Here is a 22,071-nt window from a genome sequence, read left to right on the forward strand (position 1 = left end):
AATGTATAGCATGGCTTTACTTTTCTATTTCATTAGCAAGGAAATCAAGTGGTGGGAGTAACAAGCATTGTGAAACAAGATGCATTCTTTATGTTTAATGGGTATGGACTACTTTTTAAAAAAAGTTTCTGCTTTTTGCAGTGTTTGACATGAATTAAAGTGTCTAAACACATCTGTTAAACAGGATCATCATCAGTTACACATTCTGAATGCAAAATTGATGCATAGAGAAGAAAAAGGGCCAAGTGCGAGACCCAGAGTCTTTTTTCCTTTACCTATCATGAAGGATCCACCCATCTCCCTATGGCTTCCCCTCTCCACACTGCGTGGGCAGTGCAGTAACAGAACAGACCAGAAGTGCCAATTTGGGCTGGGCAGATATCAGTGAACTGGGAACATGATGAGCCTGAGTTTTGCTGCACTCAAGCCACTGCTTGTATGAACAACCTTATAACACCAGATCCATCTGCCATGCACTGAGTCCTAGCAGCCCTAAATCAAAGAGCTGAAACCATCTTTCTGAGGCTTCCATTGTTCATTACGCCCAAGTAGACAGAGTAGGGTTCAGGTTGTCTACCTACGTCCTAACAAATTTTTGCTGTGCAATCCCATCTCACCATTCCTTCTCTCTTTCAGATTAAACTAAGAAAAATGCCCATAAGAGACAATGGGAATTCTCCAACAACTTAGACTACCTCCAGGTGGGTTGTAACCTACTTCAAATCAGATGCATTCTCATATCTTCAGCGCACTCACACCGAGTGGCATGTGTCAGCTTTGCTAGTGTGCCCAAACATTGGCTCCCATTTAATATGTTCATTATTCCCCTCTGCTTGGCACTGCCAATGCCACATCTGGAGTACCACTACACAAAGGATGCGGACAACTTGGAGAGAGTCCAGTGGAGGGCAAAAACATGGTTAGGGGGCTGGGGGACATGACTTCTGAGGAGAGGTTGAGGGAACTGGGCTTATTAAGAATAGAGAAGAGAAGACTTAGTGGGGATTTCATAGCAGCCTTTAACTACCTGAAGGGGGTTTCCAAAGAGAATGGAGCTAGACTCTGCTCAGTGGTGGCAGATGACAAAACAAGGAGCAATGATCTCAAGTTTAGGTTAGATATTAGGAAAAACTCATGAGGAGGGTAGTGAAGCACTGGAACAGGTCACCCAGAGAGCTTGTGGAGTCCCAGTCTTTGGAGGCTTTTAAGTCACGACTAGATAAAGCCTTGGCTGGGATGATATAGTCTGGGCTGGTCCTGCTTTGCGCAGTGGGTTGGATTAGATGACCTGCTGAGGTCTCTTCCAACCCTAATTTTCTATGAGTCTATGATCTGGAAAGTCTGGCAGGATCAAGGCATACAGGAAACCAGGTTTAGGCCAACTCTCAAGAGAAATCTCCTAGTAGTAATAGATGTAGGCAGAACAGATTGCCCTTGGAAGCTGCCGAATCTCCTTCATAGGAGGCTTTCAAAGAGAGGCTGGATAGACATCTATCCAGTATCTCTTGAGGATGGTTCAGTAATGCTGAATCCTGAAGTAGCATAACGTGGAATGAGCAAGTGGAGCGTGTGTCCCAGGTGCTGCCTAAGGGGAGGGATGCCAGAAGGTGGAGAGGAAGGAGGTGCTTGCCTCACTGCTGCCTGCCTGCTGCCTCCTAATTTCCTACAATTCTAATTTCAGCCCTACCTCTTTGGTTACGATGAGACCAGGGCTCTAGGAAATTCTCTCTCTCCAAATGTCCTTTTCTCTTCATTACTTCTTTAATAACTAATGAACAACATAATAATTTTCACATTAAAACTATAGTTGATCCTTCATTCTGATGGCTGTAAATGAGCAGTCATTAATCCTCAAGTTAATGCATTTCTATTGCCAGGCTCAGCTGGCTCCAGGATAGCAATCTTTTCATTCTCCCTTTGTTAAGCATACTCGTGTTTTTGGAAACTATTGAATAATTCACTACAGTTATAAATTCTGTTAAAATCTTGCCTTGCAAATAGATTTGTCAATACTCTTCCTTCAGGAGTTAGTCATTTTAAATTGCTGTTTATTGGAATGGATTTTATAACCGATTACCTTGATTTGGGCAACATACAGAGATTGCTTTATTAAAGCAATAAGTAAGGCATCTTGCTTTATTAGCTATTAATCGTAAAGGAACGTATGAACCAGAAGGCCATGGATTTTGCTGAATCTCCTCAGATGAAAGGAACCTTGCTAATCAGCAGGGATCTGGGATATGTACTTCCCATGGGAAAACAGAGAAAACGGTGGATTTTCCTCTTTACTGGAAGAAAACATGGATTTCTCGTTTTATTGGGGAAACCCCTGGATTTTTCAGTTTTGCAAAGAGCTTTCTGCAAGCTGGCAGTGTTGCAGCCTGCAAGGGGATGGGAGGGAGTGGGAGGAGAGCGGTCAGGCAGGAGGTTGCATACACATGTATATTGGCTGCCAGGCAGCCTGGAGAACAGCTCTTGCAGGTAAGTGGCAGGGGGGAGAGGGGGGGGATTGAGACCCCATAGGGAGGGAGGAAGGGAATTGGGCAGGGCTGGGGCTGCTGCCCAGCTGGGGGGAGTGCAACTGGGGGCAGGGGGACCTGTGGCCCTTCAGACCTGTGCGTGGGGTGTGCGCAGGCTGCCCGCCCTGCTGCCCTCTCCCTGGGGCCTCTGCAACCAACAGCAGGGCTGACCAGCGATCTCCTTGCTACTGTGAGCTTCCCACTGCCCCGGAGACACATTCGTGGCATGCTCAGAAGCAGCAGCAGGGGCAGTTTCACTAGTGAAACTGTTCCAACTAGCTCTAGTTATTGCATTATAGGCGCTACGAAAGTAAGTGAAGATATTCATGTATGAAAGTAATGGCAGGGCCTTAATTTGGAAAGAAGAGACACAATAATGTGTGATACACGTGTTATAAAATAAGCTAATTGCATGGTTGTTTTTTTTTACCTTATGCTGTACAGCAACACAAGATGACTCAAATATATTTTCCCTTGTTCTAATCTCTACACAATCTTGCACCTAATAACTAAACTAAATAACTTTTCTTTTGTTATTTCATATGTAGACCAGCTCTTAATATATGTCTGAGAACTAGATTTGATTTTCTAGCTAGAAACTACGGAAACTAGGGCCAGAAAGATTTTCCTCCATGCTGTAGTACTGCACAATCATTTTGATTGCACACATTTGACACAGAGCATGGCAACTGCCCCAGGACAGAAGTTCTAAGTACCCTGTGGTTTGCCAAAATGCTGTTTACATCTGTGTTAGGCAGCAAGATCCCCGCATTTATAATAAGCGACCATGACAGAAAACCATACTGGCATGCCTGAAAAATACTTAATTTACAGTTTCCTAGGCTTTCCTAAGCAGACCTACCATTTACCCCAACCAAGTCTTTTTCTCTGCTTGTAGAGAGGGCTTCTAAGGCCATTAAATAAAGTGGGACAGAAAATACCAGAGAGATGGCCGTGTGGTCTACTGCACTCATCAGGAGACTGAGTTAGGGCCTCCCAGATTTGTCTCTGATCCTGCCACTGACTGTGTGTGGCCTTACTAGTATATCAAATGGAATAATGTATTTATCTAAATGTTTGCAAAGCTCAATGAAAGAATGCCCAGAGCGCTGTGCACTTGTGACAATCTCTTAAGCATACATTAAGAAGAAAAATTTCAATAGCATCCAAGTGACTTTGGAGTCTAAATTCCATTTTCCAAAGACACATAGGAATTTAACAAGCTTACCCACTCATTCTCATAAGATGTATTTGGCTTCTAAGGCACTTTTCAAAAATTTTGTTTTAGGCTTAAGTCACTAATATGCTTTTTATTTCCTTTCCCTAAAACAAACAAACAACAGCTCCCTTAAGGTAGTGTTGCCAGTGTGAATGAATGTTAATAAAGTCCTCAGAGATCCTAGGGTAAAGGCAAAATTAAAACTTGTATTATTAGAGCACTTTGCCCTTCAGTTATTAGGGTATAATTGTTCTAGTGAAACACTGAGCTGCCTTGGCAACCACTTGGGGCACTCACACCATTATTGAGGGACTCTGGACCACAGCCCATGGCCATCTCCCCATTGCCAACTCCAGGTTCTCACCAGCCACTAAAGGGCATGGGAGACATAGAGGTAATGTATTGTCTGAAGGATGAGTATGCTTGGAAATATATGAAGGGGGCACAGCAAAACCTGTTGTGTGGTACTACGGGAAGGTGGGGGTTGTGCAGTAGCAATGAACTAACAAGGCTCTTGATTTTGGAAAGCTGGGTTAGAGTCAATAGGATGAAGTTGAATCCTGACAGATGCCAGATGCTATACCTTGGGAAGAATAGTCAAAAAACCTCAACAAACCCCACAACTATGAGATGGGCGACTACTGGCTGGATGGCAGCACAATGGAGAAGTATCTAGGGGCATCTTTACATTTGCTCCAGGGTGAGGGGCGCTTTAATTAAAGCGCCTCTCGGGAGCTGCTCTAATTAAAGCGTTGCAGCATCTCATGCATTTAGCGTCCTGCACTTCAAAATGGCAATGCAGGCCCTTTAACTAAAGTTTGTTGAACGAGCTTTAGTTAAAGCACCCTTGCTGCCATTTTGAAGCATGGGGATGTGGAAGAATGCCATCCCAGACTCTTCTATTATGTTTTTCCTTGTCCATTGGTTTCTCACCTGTCTATCAACCAGTTGCTAGGCAACCAAATATTTGCCTACATTACTTTTGCCAGGTGAGAGGGGTGAACCTAGCTCTCTACTGTGTTAGTACTGACCTCATCGCATGGGGCAGGGGCTCAAGCTCCTGTCACTCTTGCAGGTGAGCAGTGATGCACAGATTTAAATTGATTGGTTGGCACCCCACAACACAAGGCCATAGTTGGGTCTCGGGGTGATGTCAAAAGGTCTATATAAACCTAAGACTGCCCAGGGGGAGGGAGAGAAGCCATGTTAAGGGGCACACAGCAACTGGAACATTTGCAGCTCTCACTCTCTCTCTCTCTCGCTCAAGATGCTGAAGTGAGTAAACTGCCTGAAACTTATCTAGATTTATAGGTTACTGTAATGTAGAAGCATATTAACCAGCTACTATACCAATATTGTTTGCTCTAAGGTTGTTCTGTGATAGTTCCCTATCCCGTACCCTTTCCCAAGCCTACCCTCTTTAACTAATAAAGCTCTCCACTATGAAATGCATGGTGAACTTGTGGGGAGAGGGATATCTGGATGCTCCCTATGCTCAGCTGACTAAGTGAGGCTACTTTTTGTACTCCAAGCTAAAGGAAGCACCCCAAGTTCTCACAGTGGGTCAAGCACCCTCAAGGACTACAAGGCCTGTGTATCCCAGAGGGCACAGGGCCCAGAAACGGTCCAGACCCCTTGGTAGTGGCAGTGGTTACCCCAGGTTTGCAGGCAGGCTCCGGGAAGGGGGTTGACTGGACGTGAGGTGCCCCAGGGGAGGCGCTCAGAGCTTGGTAGATGGTCGGGCACAGTGAGGTGGGTGGCTTAGTGCAGGAGTACCCCCTACTGATCCCCCCTACAGGGGACACTGCAGCTGCTACAGTGTACTAATTAACACGCATCAGACATGTGTATAGGTGCCCTAGGAGTTCTGGTAGATCAAGACTCATACAAGTCTGTAGTGTGATGCAGTTGCACAAAAATGCAAATGTGGTTTTAAGCTGCATCAATAGGAGCATTAACTGCAAGACACAGGGGCCACATCTACATGAGACACTGACAGCACAGTAGTCTTGTGGCATGAAGTGTGACACAACGCTACTGCGCAGTAGTAACAAGCTACTATGCAGTCAGCATCTCAGGGACGCTACTGTGCTGTAACGCTGGTTATTGCAGTCATTTAGTAGTTGTGTATACTAGTCAGTATAGTCATACTGCATAGTCAGCATCTCATGTAGATATGGTCAGGAGGTGATGGTGCCTCTCCACTTGGTGCTGGTTAGGCCTCATCTAGAGTACTATGTGTAGTTTTGGCCTCCACATTTTAAGGCCTCATCTACAATATTGTGTAGTTTTGGGCTCCACACTTTAAAAAGGACACGGAGAAGTTGGAATAGGTCCAGAAGCAGGTGTCAAAAAAAAAGACAAAGGTCTTGAAAGGCAGGTCACACATGGAGATGTTGAGAGAGACTGGCATATTCAGCTTGCAGAAAAGGTGATTAAGAGAGGACATGATAGCAGTCTTCCAATATCTGAAGTGCTGCCATAAGGAAGAGAGAAAATACCTTCTCCCTTGCTGCAGAGAGCAGGATACATACTAATAGCTTGAAGCTGCAGAAAGTAAGTTTAAATTGGAACGTGTGTAGACAAAACGAAGGGTGTGTGCGCACAACAATTTAAAGCAGGCTAAATGCTTTTGCACCGCTTTAATGGCATTATGCTGCCGAGGCGTGCAAACGTGCCTTAAATGACTTGGGGCGCAGCTCCTTTGAAGAGTTTTAGTTTGCTGCCCCTACAGCTGTGTAGTGAAGCACCGGGCTCCATGCAGCTCCGCGGCTCTGCAGAAAGCCCTGCAGGCAGCCTGGCAGTTGCCTGGGAAGGCAGGCTCTACCCAAGAAAAGTGGCGAGCATGATTTCCAAGCCCCCATGGAGCCTGCCTGCCTGAGCTGCGCAGGGGCCCCATGCTTTCCCCCATGGCTGCAGTGCCCCCCGAGACCACCTGAGCCAGGTGCCTGCAGGCATGTGCCGTGGAGAGAAGCACCTCCACCCCCCCCCCGTTACAGCTCAGGGACTACTCTGCCCGCTGGCAGCTCGCCCTCCTCTCCCTGCCACCAGAGAAGCGGGTAAGTCAGGTATGTGCATGATCCAGGGGTTTAAAGGGCCCTAAATTGAAGAGGTGCTTTTAAAAACCCACCACTTCAATTTAGGGCCCCTGCTTCATCTACACACCCCTTGGATATCAGGAAAATCTTCTTCACTCTTGGAACAGTGAGGCAGGAAAACAGACTACTTAGGGAAGTTGTGGAATCTCCACCGTTGAAGATTTTCAAGAAGTGGAAAGGTATTGGTCAGGGATGATCTAGGAGTACTATGTCCAGAGCGCTCTGTAATGAGCAACAGACGGATTCCTGGGAGATAACAAGAGCTCTGCTGCCTAAAGCAGGTGGATACTAGACATGACCATGCTCAGCAGCAGCAGAATGAAGCGGAGTGCCATAAATGGCTTAGTTATGCATGAAAAGTAGAGGGACCTGGGATAAGTTATATGGAGGGAATACAGAAAGGGGAGTTGTGACTATTCTGTAACAAGGTACAATGTGTGGAGTTATGCTTGCTGTGCCCAGGTTGCAGAGCAGAATGGACTGTTGGCACACCCCAGTCAAAACCTCAAGCCTTGGCTGCAGCTAATACCCAGCTGCAGGGCAAAGAAGGCGGGGATGGGAGGTAGGAAATCCTTCTTTGCCCGGAGTGGCACCCAGCAAAGCCCATGCTTCTGGACTTTGCTGGTTGGCACTTGGAGTAGAGAAGGATTTTCCCCCACTCTTATTGCTATGGGGGGGGGGGGGAGGGTCCCCCGGCTTCCTCAGATGTTGGCTGTAGCTAAGGCTTGCTATTTTGACTGGGGTGTGCCAATGCTCCTGCTGGACTAAAGCCCAGATGTTTTAGTACAAAAAACAGCTAAACCCAGGTTGGAGAGCCTTACCCCTCTGCTCAGGGTCAGACCAATTGCCATATTTAGAATTAGAAAAGAGTTTCACTCTGTGGTCAGATCTGCATGGACTGCGGGGGTTTTCACTTTCCACGGTAGCAGGGAACCATGGCCTTCTACCTTGGATCTCTTGAGTGCATTTTAACAACCCTTGCAGAAGAGCACTGAGCTCCCTGCTTTACCCGTGGCAGGTTAGGGTGCTTTTGGTGTCTCTGGGCAACATTTTGTAGTTCTACAACAAGGTTGATTGTATAATTTTAGAAATAGGTTAGACAAGGACTTGTATAGGATTGTTTCGATAGGGATGATCCTGCTTCAAATGGGAGGGTTGGACTAGAAGTGCCTTATAGCCCTACTTTTCTATGAAAAGCTTTTTGTAGTGGATCCCCCTTTTTTATTATTATTATTATTATTATTAAGTGAAGGCACTCCAAATGCAGCCTCCATGGTCGCTGTCCATCCTTTCAGTATCTCACTGCAGCAGAGACAAAAATGTAGGTCTCCATGGCCACTCTCAAAATAAGTGTAGCTAGCCCTGATAACCTGCCCCTGGCAGATGATCCTCATTTGCTTTTGCCTGCTTCCACACTACAGCTCCAGGTCAAGATCTGCTTGTTAGACCCTCTGTACCAAACATACAACATTCAGATCCCATTCAAGATGTGTTCCTTGGCAAGGGCTAAAGCAACACTAACTGGAGAGGTACAGTAGCTGCGTGTGTCACTTCCTGTTCTGATTCTGCCTGCTGACACAAGAACATTTTCCCCAATTACAGTGAGGCAGACTTAAAATAACCCAAGAGTCAGTGTAGTACTGGGGGATCTTTAGAGCCGTCAGAATAGAGCCCAGCTACAGCACGGGCAGCTTCTCATAGTGCAAGCTTCTCAGAACAGAAGAGTCCTGCCGGTTTACCTCCACACACATGAAGGCACCCTTTTTATGGCTGGCACAAGGTCAATTTTCAGGGATTTAATCTGTGAAAGAGACTGTCCATGAGTTCCCATCACAGCAAAGACTTTTGTGATGTGGACACTTGCATACTAAGAACGGGACTGGGAATCACTAACTCCCTGGACACAAGATACCAAACCAGAGCAGCCATCAAGTACCAAGATCTCTCACCTAACATAGCTCTGGGCCTGGTCTGGCACTGGAGACCAGATGTGACATGCCTTACCCTTATTGCCCAGTCCTTCCACACTCCAGTGACCCCGTAGATAACTGCTTCAAAGATGGAACCATGAAAATACTAACGGTAACGTAGATGCTATCCTTTCTACCGGCAGACAGTTTCTGGCTTTTCTTTGGGAGCAAAAGCACCTGGATCACATTTCCTTGAAAAGATATACTGACCAAGCGAACACAACCACATAAGCCCTTCCCCATTCATTTTCCCAAACCCTTATTATATGTGCAGCACATAAAAGACCTGTGATCTCCCTGTGGTAATCAAACATTACATTCTGCTGAGGAATCTGCTTTTCTCTTAGTTGGAGGGCTGGAAACTCTTTTTTTTTTTTTTTGGTGGGGGGGGGCAACTAAAGGACAATACAGAAAAGACAGTTTTATAAGCAGGTCGGTCTTCATTGTCTATTGTACTATGTTAATAGCCCAAGATCTGCACCATAAAAAAAATAAAAGAACATTTGACATACCCTCGTAAAGTGTCTTGGCCTCTTCTTCTCACTCTGTTTGCTGGCTGTCTTTCCTCATAGCCTGAAAATCTGTCTGTCTGCAAGTCCCCGTCATATTGACACTGGGCTTGTTCCACATACAAAAGTGCTGTACATCCCAGCATGAATTTGGCCAGCCATAATACCCCCATGATGCAATTCCTTGATTCCCCTGGCTTTCCCGAAAGCCTCTTCCAGCTGGAGGGCCCTTGTAGCCCTCTTTGAGGATAGACTGTGGCAGTAACCTCTGAAAGCCAAGCTGCTGTCTCGATGTTCCCCTTCTGAAGCTAGAAGCAGACAAAGGATGGAAGGGAGGAAAGACAAGTGTTCTTAAAAACTTTAACATTTTTTAAAATAATCATTCATCCCAGGCTGTCCCTCCCTGGTGTTAATACAGTGAGATCATATAATCACACTTAGCTTGGCTCCCCATGCAGAATCCAGCCAACTAGCTTACACACTCAGTCCTCACAAAGACATTGCCAAAGAATTCCTTTCCCAAAACTTGGGAAATAACAGAGGCTGCTCCTAGAAGTCTATACAGAGGAATTGCTTTTCTTCTCTCCACTCTGTTCTTCTGAACTGGCAGAGTTTTTGTAGTGCAACAGAAATGCAAAGAGTGCCTAAACTGTGCAGTAAACATGACTGAAGACTAGAGGTGGGTTTGGCTTGTGCTGAACTATGGAACCAAACTGTGACAGTAATTTCTGACTGCAGTTCTGGGCAGCAACATAAGAGCTACACTATGGAACCAGTGGCAATATTGCAATGACAATGCTTCTTGGTGAAGGACTGTCCTAGTATAGGCAGACCACATATGCCACTCAGAGATGGAACAGGAGCTGGGAATGTAGACAAGGAGAGCCCTAAAAACAACCTTTCCCATTCCTGGTATTTCCAGCTGGTAGAGGGAGGCTCCTTTAAGGGGTAGCCAGTAAGCATGGGGTGGGGACTCTGGGAATGGTGAAGGGGAAAGTTGAGTGAGAGTAGCGAGATCGATAGGCACTAAGGTGCAGCTACAGGAAGAGGAGGAACATGGCATGTTGGTTTTTTTTTTGCTTGGTGAGAGAGTACAAGACCTCTGGACAAGGGAAGAGGCCAGGTATGGTTGGGAAGTTGAACCTCTTGTGTTAAGCCAACAGGCAGGGTGATGCAGATATAGAGCCTCTGGACTGCTATCGGCCTTGGGGAGGCCTGGGAGCTTTCACATAAAAGGGTAAGGAGCAGGAGCACGGAGGCTTTGTGGGAAAGGTGAATGGTTGTGCCATAGTATGAGGCAGGCAACAAAAGATTTTGGGCATTCCTTAATGCCATCTTTTTGGCTCCTGCACTGAGTGAGCATCAGTAGCTTGGGGCCTGCAGAGATGAGGGCAAAGCTATTCCAAGAGGCTGGTGTCAACACTGCATCTAACCTCAGGCTTAGGGCAATGGCCAAGTATCATTGTCCAGCAAGCCCAGGCAGAGAAAAATGGGAGTTAAGTTTGCAGCTTTCTCCAAAACACACAACAGGGGCCACCAGAGACTTCTTGCTACAATCAGCTCATCATGGATCAGTTTTAGTGACTGAAGCAAAAATCAAAGCCAGAGACCTTCCAAGCGGAGGCCTAGGGGATGGCCCTTGCTGCCAGGGACAGTCCACACAGTGGGGAGAGGGACCTTGGTGCCTCACTGTTGCAGCTCTTGGCCCAGGGGAGGGGGGTGGGGGGAATTCAAGTTGTGGCCCTGTGGACCAGGCTGTGTTGCAGTGAAGATTCATGTCTCTGAAGAGGGAATGTAGCCTGTACTGGGGGCCACAGTGGGGAAAGCCCAGAGATCTCCAGAGCATTTGTATTTCAGGTTCAAAGAGATTTTGCCCAGCCCTTTCGCTTTAGCAGTGTGGACTCAGTTATGTGGGACTTTGATCTCAGGCCTGCAGGGTGCAAGGAGTGCCAGCCCAAGCAGGAGAAGCAAGGCTACCTGCCACGAATACAGGGGCAGGCAGGTAGCCATACTCCTGGCCCTCATAAGGAGAAGGGTGTGCAAACTGGGACTGATGGTTCTGGATATGGAGAGTGGGGCTCCAAGGGAAGATGCCCTGGACTTGTGATAAGGGTTCTGCCTGGGATGCAAAAGGGTGTTTTTGCAAAAGCAGGGATGTGGGCCTGGGGTCAGGGTAACTGCCCTGCTGGGACAGACAAAATTGCTGCAAATAATCATCACTTTGGACCTCCATGCCCACACCGTGCTTTGCCTTCCAGGCCCCCCATTGCCCCTCCTATTCTCAACCCCCCACCCCACACTGAGCAGACATTCAACCACTCTGCTGCAGCCCCTCTCCTCCCACCTCCCCCAGGCCTTCCAGGGAGCCAGAACTGTGAGCTGGGCCCTGGGACAGCTTCAACTTCCAGTCTTCCTGGGGAGGGCCAGAAAGAGCCTTTCAGTCCAGACCCCCCCCCTCCCCCCAAGTCTGCTGCTACCCCCTCCCCTCCCCCAGATCAGTGTCTGCTCCTTCTGAGAGGCAGAGCCTCCAAGTATGCTCCTGCTGGGAGGAGTAGGGCCCCTGAGCCTCCCCTAAATGTCCCTCTTGCTCTCCCACAGCAGCAGTTTCCAATTCCAGCCCAGCCCCAAAGCAGACAAAAATCAACTCAGGGAAGGCAGAAAATGTGTTTGAACCATTCAGAAACTCACATCACCGGAGCAATATCCCTGTTGAGAATCTCTCAGCTCTTGAGGACATGCATTTTTCAGCCGCTAATATTTCAAAGGCAGTAAATGAGAAAGACAGAGAGTGGAAAGGAGTAGGCAGAGCTGGAAACAGAGGCAAAAGGAGAGACAAAGAAACTCCCCTCCCTGCAGTGTCTTGCAAAAAACTCTGCTACACATGCCTCTCTGCTGAAGGCTGGGATATGGTTATTTCCAGCTAGACAAAAGAAGGTATGTTTTCAGAGATTTTAGAGTAAAACACAAAAAACTTGTCAGAAAAAGCAGAGTTTTTATACTTTGAAAAGTTTTCAAGTTCTTGTGCAGTGATTTAAATTGCAGAGACCTTACAATGAAATTAGAATCACAACAGTGATCGATACACAGACACATACCTTTGAAAGTGTTAAACACAACAGTCTTACTAAAAGAATATGGAAAAGTCATTTACACCATCAGCAGAGAGTTAGAAGAAATAGCTCAAAATTATCTGCAGCTCTGAGAAATTCCATTAAAACACTCTTTGTAAGAAATCAGCATTGACAAAGGAAAAAAAGAACTAATCATCAACTCGGATCTAAAACTACTTGGCAGAGTTGATGGGAGCAGGGGAGATATAGCAATCTGTGTTATTAAGTGTCAGAGATTAAAAAGAACATATACATAAAATAATAAATTAAAAGAGGCATTCAAACAATTATGAAGTAGCATACTGATAATGAGAAAAAAAAAATCAGCTCTACAGGTCTGGATTTAGTCTGAATCTGTTTAAATACCTTCAGGTCCTGGAACTGGTGTTGTGCCCAGAGCTCCTTTGTTCAGTGGAGATCTGGGCAGAAAAGAAGGGAATAAAACCTTTACCCTGAAGGAAAGAAAAAAGGTACAGCCTAATCCAAATTGGACAGGGGGAGGGCCTTGCTGTGAGAGAAGGGGTGCAGGGGGAGTGGGAGTAACAGGAGGACAACCCTATTGCATTCTTGAGCCAAAAGTTTTTAACTTCAAGGGGGGCGGGAGGAGGAGGGGAGTTGGGTTTAGCAAGAGACATTTGAATGCAGACATGATTATCACCTAACCAGTCCTAGTGAACCTAGGACTGGCTCAATTCAGCTAATTACCCGTTTCAGTTCAACTGGATATACTGACTGCATGTCCCAACTTAAGGCTGGATCTGTAGGAGGCAGAAAGAAATTAAGAACAGCGACTTCACATCAAAAGATTTGGGGAGAAAAGAATGCATTCTCCTTTGGGGGGTTGAGTTTTCACTCCTTTTTTGGAAAAAGTTGTTCCCATATCAAAGTGAGCAAAAGAAAGACTAAATAAAAGGTACTTTTTAACCAATTGTTTTATTGCAATTAACTGGCACTGATGTGGGGTAATTAGTGAAGGGTGAAATCATAATAAACCCCCAAAAGAACAGTTTTTGAGATCTGAAACAAGTTGGGGGGAAACAAACAAACAAACAGCATTTTGAAGTCATTAGATTTTTCTTAGTCACACACTAGTTCATAATCTGGTTTTGCTCTCCTGGTGCTTAATAATATGCTTCCTTTCCATCTTGTTTCAATAATTATTACTGATGTCTTTTCTTTAAATGAAAAAATAAAATGCACGCACACACAACCCTTCTTCCCCGCTGCTTTTATGTGTGCCTCTGCACGCCCGGGATTTTTCCAGGAAGTTGAAGCCACCAAACTGTGGAACAAGGGAATGCCAAAAATTTCACCAGAAAATCTGATACAGGCCAATTTCCAGGCCAAAAACATGTTGATAAGCTTCAGAAAAGCAGCTGGGCACTGGCTGCTTAACTGAATAGAATCAGAAGTAATCCTAAAGATCATGTATGAAGCACACAAAGAAGTGATCAGACTTTTTGTTATCTTAAAGCACATTTGCTTCATTCCTCTGTTACCTTTTTACAGCCAGTATATAAAAGATTGCATGCGAGCTTTGGGTCAATTCGCAGAGACATGAAGACAAACCTCAGGCTGAGAGTACCACTGTCAGCTCCTCTTCCCTTCTTCTGCCTCTCTTTGAAATGTCTTTGTTCTTCTCCCTCCCAGTAATCAGCCCCCTGCTAGTTTTATAGAAGTTGAAATGATGCTCAGCCTAATTAACAGCAAACTTGTATAGACAGTCTGAGAAAAGAAACCTAATTTTTGCAAACATCCAGTAATGGAGAATGTCATGGAATTTTGTACTGTCTACAAGTCTGCATGAATTTTTAGTGCTCAGCAGGAGCCTAGGCTTTTGTCGAGGGCCCTATCCCATCGTTCTTACATCCTTGGAAGTTAATAGAAGTTTGGTCTGAGTAAGAATTACACAATCGAGGCATAGGACAGTGATGTATAAAAGCAGAGGCTCAAATAAATGTCACTCAGTTCAGAGTAAAGCAAATTGATGGCCTAGGAAACTCTCTATTCTATTTCAGTTTTTATACTGTGCTTATCACTATGATAGTTAAGGTCTAGATTTTTTTTAAGTATTTAGGCATCTAAAAATACAACAGGCTGCTTAATTGGATTTTCAAAACACCTTAGATACCTATCTGCATCTTTTGTATATTAAAATGCCTTCCAAATTCAGGCCCACAGTCCTTGCATTAAGCAAAGTAAATGATACTTGGCACAAGTATTCTTTTTTCCTATTTTCCCTCCCTTTGCCTGGGGGAAAAATGCCAAAGGAACATTAATTGAATAATTATATAATGTATTTGTCATGCTGCTTAGACTGTATTTGTGCCTAAAACGCTGGCGGTTTGGGCTAGTGAAGGTAGGTCAAAGGATAGTGCCTTGTGCTATGGTATAATGAGGCACTATGTGCTTTCCCTGTTAATTTACATCTAAGTGATCTGTAGGAAGAAACATGTTTAATTCACATTTCTCTGCTATGAGTACTCCTCCTACTTTCTCTTCCAGGGACAGAAAGCGAGATGCAGCCCTACACACTGCTGGCACAGAAGGGAAACACATTATTTTTCTTTACATTCCATTTTTGATGGGTAAGAAGTATTTTAATCCTTCTAACATATGCAAATCTCGATGTACACTATTGTTTTAGCTCTTTCCCTGTTTTTCTACAGCAAAAATTTTCAGCACAGCTGTATGTGATTATGTCACAATAAACACCAGGACATAGGCATGCCAGCAAGATGGCAGAGCCTCTTTTAGACTTCTATCTTCAGCCTGGCTCCCAAATACTTGTCACCAGCAGTGAGCTGCTACCACTTGGATATATTTGTCCAAATCCCCATCTGTTTCCCCTGGTAGATAGCTAAGCGGTTGGGTGAATTTTGGTTGTTTTTGTCTGCAGTGTTACACACCAAAATAACAGCTCCTTGGTTTAATTACACCCAGACACTGTGAGGAATGTAATTGGATACAAAAGTTTGTTATCCACCTCTAGTATTTGTATCCAGCTTAAGTTTATACCAGGACTTGAGCTGCCCTTGGGGAGCGAACCGGAAGTTAATACCAACTTTCTCTTGAATCTTTTCCCTTTCTTTCAGGCAGCAATGCTGGCAGGGGAGGAGTTGTATAATATGGGGGTCCCTGGTCCCAGGTAAAGCACTAAATAACACCACTGTCCACCAAAAAAAACCCAGCAAAGGAGTCAGATTTACCCGTAGTTAAAAGCATTTTCTAGGATTCCTCACTTCTGACAAAACTTCACTCTTTTGAAACCCTGAACCATAGGCAGATTAATGCACAGCCCAGCTGTTGGTTCGGACCCCCAGATGCCTGGAAGGCAGGCATAGAGGGAAGGGGGCGGGGGGCAGCTGAGTGCAGACAAAACTGGTGGCTGAGCTGGGTCAGGCATGCACGGCATCATGGGCCGTGGCTGCTGGGTACCGGGTGGGGTATGGGGTGCGACTGTGCCAGAGCCCTGGGAGCAGCTGGAGTCACCAGCGGTAGGGAGCAGATCCAGGTGCGGCTGGGACCTGCCGGCGGCAAGGCGGCCTCAGAACAGCCAGGGCCTGGCCTGGCCTGGCCTGGCCGCAGTCCTGCTTGTTGGCCAGGCATTGCTGTAATTGGACTGAGCCATGGTGGGACGAAGGGCCACACTCAGAGCTTGGTCTGTGCCTCGCACACCCAGGGGGCAGGAGCTCCACACCCCTGGCACTGCCCAGCTGCGGGGCGATATTGTGCAGGGACATGCATGACCAGCCCTGGGCTCCAGCTCCAGGACCTGTGGGTGGGGGCAGCCATGGCTCCTGCCTAGGGCCTGGGGGGCAGCACGTCTCACTCCGGCTGCTGCTCCAACTGGGCCAGCCGGGGACAGAGCCCGCAGTTGCAGGGCAGGGCACGGGTCGGGGGGGCTTGAGCCTGGGCCCAGGGCCCCAGTGAATCTTAATCCGCCTCTGCCCTGAACAGTTAAAAATGTATCTGACACATGATTAAAATGGCAAGATTTATTTCAGAACTGGCCTTATGTCCTGTGTTGTCATGGATAGCCCATATCAAACTGCACTAGAGAATGAAATAGAAAATAACTCCTTTTAGTAGATTTTTGAACCCTCCTAAACAGTAAATATATTTTTGTCCGTGCTATAAAATTTCTATTGGATAGTTAAAAACACCATAGAAAGAAGATAATTCACTCTTTAGGTTTTCACAGTTATTTCTATAGAAGTTTATCAAATTTCTATGAAATATTCTTGGTTTCATCCTTATTAAATTCTACTGAAATTTCCCTTAAGGACAGCTTTTCCTAAGCCAAACATGGGTCAGAGTTCCACCTTCACAATCCATACTGAGCGCTGGAGGTCTGCTTCTTTTCTAACAGGTTTGCTATCTCACATTTTTTGCTCATTAGTTGTGTCATTAAAAACTGTATTCCTCAACTTCCTTCCACCACTTCCTTCCTTCTATTAGGGAGACAGAGGGAAAGCTCTGTGACATATCACCAGGTCCCAGTTCTTCCTAGAATTATTTACCATGTCTGCAGTCAAATATGCAGATCTCAGATTGGCATAATCAGCCATATCAAGACTTACTGATGACTCTCTTATTTACTGGAAGACTTATCCTTGTCATACTGAAAGGAGTAAACACATTGTTACAACTATGCGGGCCCCAAAAGATTATTCAATATTTAATCATTTTAATCAGCCTATACAATGTAGTTAATAATTATCACTTGAGCATTTTTATTGGCCTGATCAAATGAAACTATAACCCAGAAACACAATATTCCTGAGCAATACATGTCTATGTATTGCATTCTAATTTTTTATCACCTCAGTTGCATGGGCGTATAAGTGCCATAATGCAAAACTGCTATGTTTCATTTCCATTTCTGATTTGGCCATTTTAGAGGGACAGTGATTCGTTTCAGTGTTTCGGATCGCTGTTCCATTTCGATTTGGTTGAATCTTGGATGATGGTGTCGCTGTGGACATAGTCTTTCTAGACTTTAAGAAGGCCTTTGACACTGTCTCTCACCCATCCTCATCAATAAATTAAGTGACTGCGGCATTGATGCCTACACAGTTGGATGGGTAAAAAATTGGCTGATGGGGTGCACCCAGAGAGTAGTGTGGACAGTGGGTGAGATGTGAGCAGTGGGGTACACCAGGGCTCGGTCCTCGGGCCTGCACTATTTAATATCTTCAGCAGCGACTTGGACGAGGGGGTGGAAAGCATGCTGTCCAAGTTTGCTGATGACACTAAGATGTGGGGCAAGGTGGACACACTTGAAGGGAGAGAGAGGCTGCAACTCGATTTAGACAGACTACAAAAGTGGGCAGACGAGAATAGGATGGGGTTCAACGTAGACAAATGCAGGGTGCTACACCTTGGGAGAAGGCATCCACAGCACACATAGAGGCTGGGGAGTTCCCTTCTTGAAAGCACAGAGGCAGAAAGGGATCTCGGAGTCATTATTGACTCCAAGATGGACATGAGCCGCCAATGCCAGACCGCAGCCAGCAAGGCCAGCCATACCTTGTCATGCATCCAAAGGTGCATCTCAAGCCGGTCCAGAGAAGTGATGCTCCCCCTCTATGCAACTTTGGTCAGGCCGCAGTTGGAGTACTGCGTCCAGTACTGGGCACCGCACTTCAAAAAGGATGTGGCCAGCCTGGAGAGGGTTCAGAGAAGGGCCACCCGCTTCGTGAGAGGGCAGCAGGACGGGCCCTACGAGGAGAGACTGAAGGACCTGAACCTGTTCAGCCTCAGCAAGTGGCGGCTGAGGGGGGACCTGGTGGCTGTCTACAAGCTCATCAGGGGGGATCAACAGCAAACAGGCAGATCTCTTTGCTCCCCAGCACCACCTGGGGTGATGAGGAACAATGGTCATAAGCTGATGGAGAATAGGTTTAGGTTGGAGATCAGAAGGCAATATTTTAGAGTTAGGGCGGCCAAAATCTGGAACAAACTTCCCAGGGAGGTGGTCCTTGCCCCTACCTTGGGCAAATTCAAGAGGAGGTTGGACGATCACCTCTCTGGGGTCTTGTGAACCTAGCATTCATTCCTGCCTGTGGCAGGGGGTCAGGCTAAATGATCTGTTCAGGTTCCTCCTGACCCTAGCTACTATGAAACTATAATCTGTTTCAAAGTTTCGACGCTGTTTCAGAGATTTGGAACAGCTGGGGAGAGGCAGGCACAGGCAAGTGGCTGCAGGTTTTCCCATGGCTCCTCTGGCTGTGCCTACTTCACTCCGGATGGCAGGGAGCCACAGGAGAGGCTGCCCTGCCCAGCCACAGTATCCTGGCACTTAAAAAAAGCAAAAAAAAAAGCCCCACATTCGCTGGCTACAGCAGCAGCAATCAGGGCCTCTGAGGGCTCGCAGCAGAGCCCCCCCATGCGGTGTAGGGCAGTGGGGGGTGGCAGGGATCTCCCCCTGCCTTGCTCCCACATGGCAGCTGCCCCATGGCATGGATGCAGTGCAGATCAGCAGGGCACTGCCCGCTCTCTGGGAGCTGGGGCTGCTGAGGCTGAGCAGTGCTGGGCTCTGGCTGAAAGGTGGAGCTGCCCCAGCTCCCAGACAATGTGTGGTACCCTGCTGAGCCGCGCTGCACCCACACGATGGGGAAGCTGCCGCACAGGTGCCAAGCAGAGGGGGTGATCCCCACTACCACCCACTGCCCTACACTGCACGGGGGGGCTCTGCCGTGAGCCCTCAGAGGCCCTGATTGCCACTGCTACTGCCGGTGAGTGTGGGGCTTTTTTTTTTTTAAATGCTGGGAGGCTGGAGCTGGGTGGGGGATGAGGCCAAGCAGGGAAGCCATGGGGGCTTCTCCCATGGCTCTCCTTGCCCAGGGAGAGGCAGGCACAGCCAGAGGAGCTGCAGGAGAAGCTCCCATAACTGCCCTGCCTGGTCCCATCCCTCACCCAGGCCCAGCCTCCTGGCACTTTAAAAGGAGGGCTGAGGAGCTGTGCTGGAAGCACTTCCGAAACACTCCAAAACACCTGAAACATTTCCGAAACATTTCGGATGGTTTTATTTCATTTCGGAGATGGTTCGGAGTCTTCCATTTCATTTTGTATTAAGTGTTTCGGGCACCAAAACGGGCTGAAACACCTCCAAAATGAAAACGGCTGCCAAAGTTTCACGCAGCCATAACACTAAGCATTAAAATCATATAAATAATAAACATGTCTTCACCACACCTCTTAATCCCACTGTGGACAACCTTATTGACAAACATACCACAGGTTGAGACCAAAGTATGATGCAGTGCCACTATAATGATCATCCACTGCAGTTGCCTTAGTCCACTGAATCCCACCATCACCAGGAAATGACAACACTGCATGGCTACATTGCATTTCTTGGTAGCTAACCCACAGCACCCAGGGGGCCAAGCCCCTGGACCAGCACTGACCTCCTCTCCCCACTTGCCTCCTCCAGTAATGCTCTGATCCCCTTCCCTTCCTGAGTGCTTCTCTTACCCCTGTCACCAGTATCCCCTTTAACTGGCACCCTGGGTTTGTGTGCAAAATGCACCAGCTGCCCATGCCACTTGTGGCATGCATGCCATGGGTTAGCCACCATTTTCTTTGTCAAAAGGTAAAAACTTGTTAAAAAAAACAAACCCTGAAATAAATGCCAAGGCAAACAAATGTCCCTTACTTGCATTGTGTTCTGAAAACCACCAACTTTTTACCTATTTGTATAGCGAGCATGTAAACTAATTCATAGATGCTAGGGTTGGAAGGGACCTCAACAGATCATCGAGTCCTACCCCCTGCCTAGGCAGGAAAGAGTGCTGGGGTCAGATGACCCCAGCCAGGTGCCTATCCAGCCTTCTCTTAAAAGACCTCCCAAGGTAGTAGAGAGTACCACCTCCCTTGGAAGCCCTTCCAAATATTGGCCAGCCTTACTGTGAAGAAGTTCTTCCTGATGTCTAGCCTAAATCTGCTCTCTGTCAGTTTGTGACCATTGTTCCTTGTTATCTCAGAAGTTGCCCTGGTGAACAGAGCATCTCCGATCCCTTGCTGCAGCCCACTAATGAATTTGCAGGTGGCCACAAGATCACCTCTCAGCCTTCTTGCAGAGGCTGAAGAGGTCCAGGTCCCTTAGTCTGTCCTCACAGGGCTTGCTCTGTAAACCCTTAACCATACAAATGGCCCTCTTCTGGACCCTCTCAAGACTATCTACATCATTCTTGAAGTATGGTGCCCAAAACTGGACACAGGACTCCAACTGTGGTCTGACCAATGCCGCATAGAGGGGAAGTATCACCTCCTTGGTTCTATTTGTCATGCATCTGCTGACGCATGATAAAGTGCAGTTAGCTTTGCTGATTTCATCACACTGTGTGATTTCATCACACTGATGACTCATGTTCATCTTGGAGTCCACTATTACTCTGAGATCCCTTTCCGCTTCTGTGTTGCTGAGAGGATCATTTCCTAGCCAGTAGGTGTGCAGGATATTTTTACACCCTAGGTGCAGTACTCTGCATTTGTCCTTGCTGTACTGTGTCCTATTATGTTCTGTCCACTTTTCTAACCTGTCCAGGTCTGCCTGCAATCGTTTCCTACCCTCCAGAGTGTTCACTTCACCCCACAATTTAGTCTGCAAACTTGGACAGAGTACACTTCACACCCACATCCAAGTCACTGATGAAGACATTGAAGAGTACAGGTCCAAGGACCAAGCCCTGCAGGACCCCACTACCCACATCCTTCCAGGTTGATACCGACCCATCCACCACCAGTCTCTGGTGGTACTAAGGCAAACATGCTGAGGCAAACAAATGTCCCTTACTTACATTGTGTTCTGACAACCACCAATTGTCATATGTAAAATAACTAAGTAAAGGATTTGCATGAAATGAAACACATGAAGTCACACAAACCTAGGCCTGTTTGCAGTTTCCTCTGATTTCACCTCTGTGTTCTGAAAGTTATACTGTACCTTCATTTACAGTAGGGATTGGCAGAACAGCCTGCAGGCCAGATCCAGATCTGGTCTGTGGAGGGTCTTTGTCCAGCTCACAGCGGGTTCCTCAGTCCCACCTGGCCCAGGCACCATCTAGACCATGGTGCATCCCACTGCTCCTGGGCACACAGCTGGGCAGGGGTGGCTCCACAACTGGACTCCATTTCTAGGCAGCCCAGGCAGCAGAGACTTTTTCTGGTTGTGGCACCACTGACCCCTGTCCAATGGAGACTGGCACGGACCCGCCTACACAGCCCTGGCCCTGGCCTCAGGCTGCCCCACACTTGCTCCACTCTCACCCCAGCCAGAGTAGACCAGCTCCAGACCAGCCAGGACCCATGTGCACAGCCCTGACCCTGGCCTGCCCCATGCCTCCTCCAGACCTGCTTACCCATGCTGAGCAGTAGCAGTGGCTGGGTAGAAGCTCCTGGTTGGCATGGAGGACAAGTGGACACCTCCCACTTGCCGCTGCCTAGCCCTTCTTGCTGCGGCCATCCAGAGCCCATGCCTGGGCTGCCCTTCGGCTCTTCTCTGCTGCCATCATCACCACCACCAGCACCACCTCCAAGCCACCTGGCAGGGCAACAGTGGCAGTGGATAGGAGCCACAGGGCAGCTCAGGCATGGGCTCTAGGTAGCTGCAGCAAGAAGGGCCTGCAAGGGGGATGCA

At 47.1% G+C, this 22,071-nt stretch overlaps 1 protein-coding gene across 1 annotated transcript in view; it reads right to left on the reverse strand.

Annotated features, from left to right (window-relative positions):
* Positions 1 to 12,899, reverse strand: part of FBN3 (fibrillin 3) — a 260,268-nt gene extending 247,369 nt beyond the window's left edge. Inside the window, exons 1-2 of the mRNA XM_014599850.3 lie at positions 12,792 to 12,899; positions 9,319 to 9,623 (exon numbers count right to left, since the gene is read on the reverse strand). Coding sequence (XP_014455336.1) covers positions 9,319 to 9,488 — 170 coding nt within the window. The 5' untranslated portion in view covers positions 9,489 to 9,623; positions 12,792 to 12,899. The remainder of the gene's footprint in view (positions 1 to 9,318; positions 9,624 to 12,791) is intronic.
* Between the last annotated feature and the right edge of the window lie 9,172 nt (positions 12,900 to 22,071).

The sequence above is a fragment of the Alligator mississippiensis genome, chromosome 16, assembly GCF_030867095.1.
Source record: "Alligator mississippiensis isolate rAllMis1 chromosome 16, rAllMis1, whole genome shotgun sequence".
Taxonomy (NCBI): Eukaryota; Metazoa; Chordata; order Crocodylia; family Alligatoridae; genus Alligator; species Alligator mississippiensis.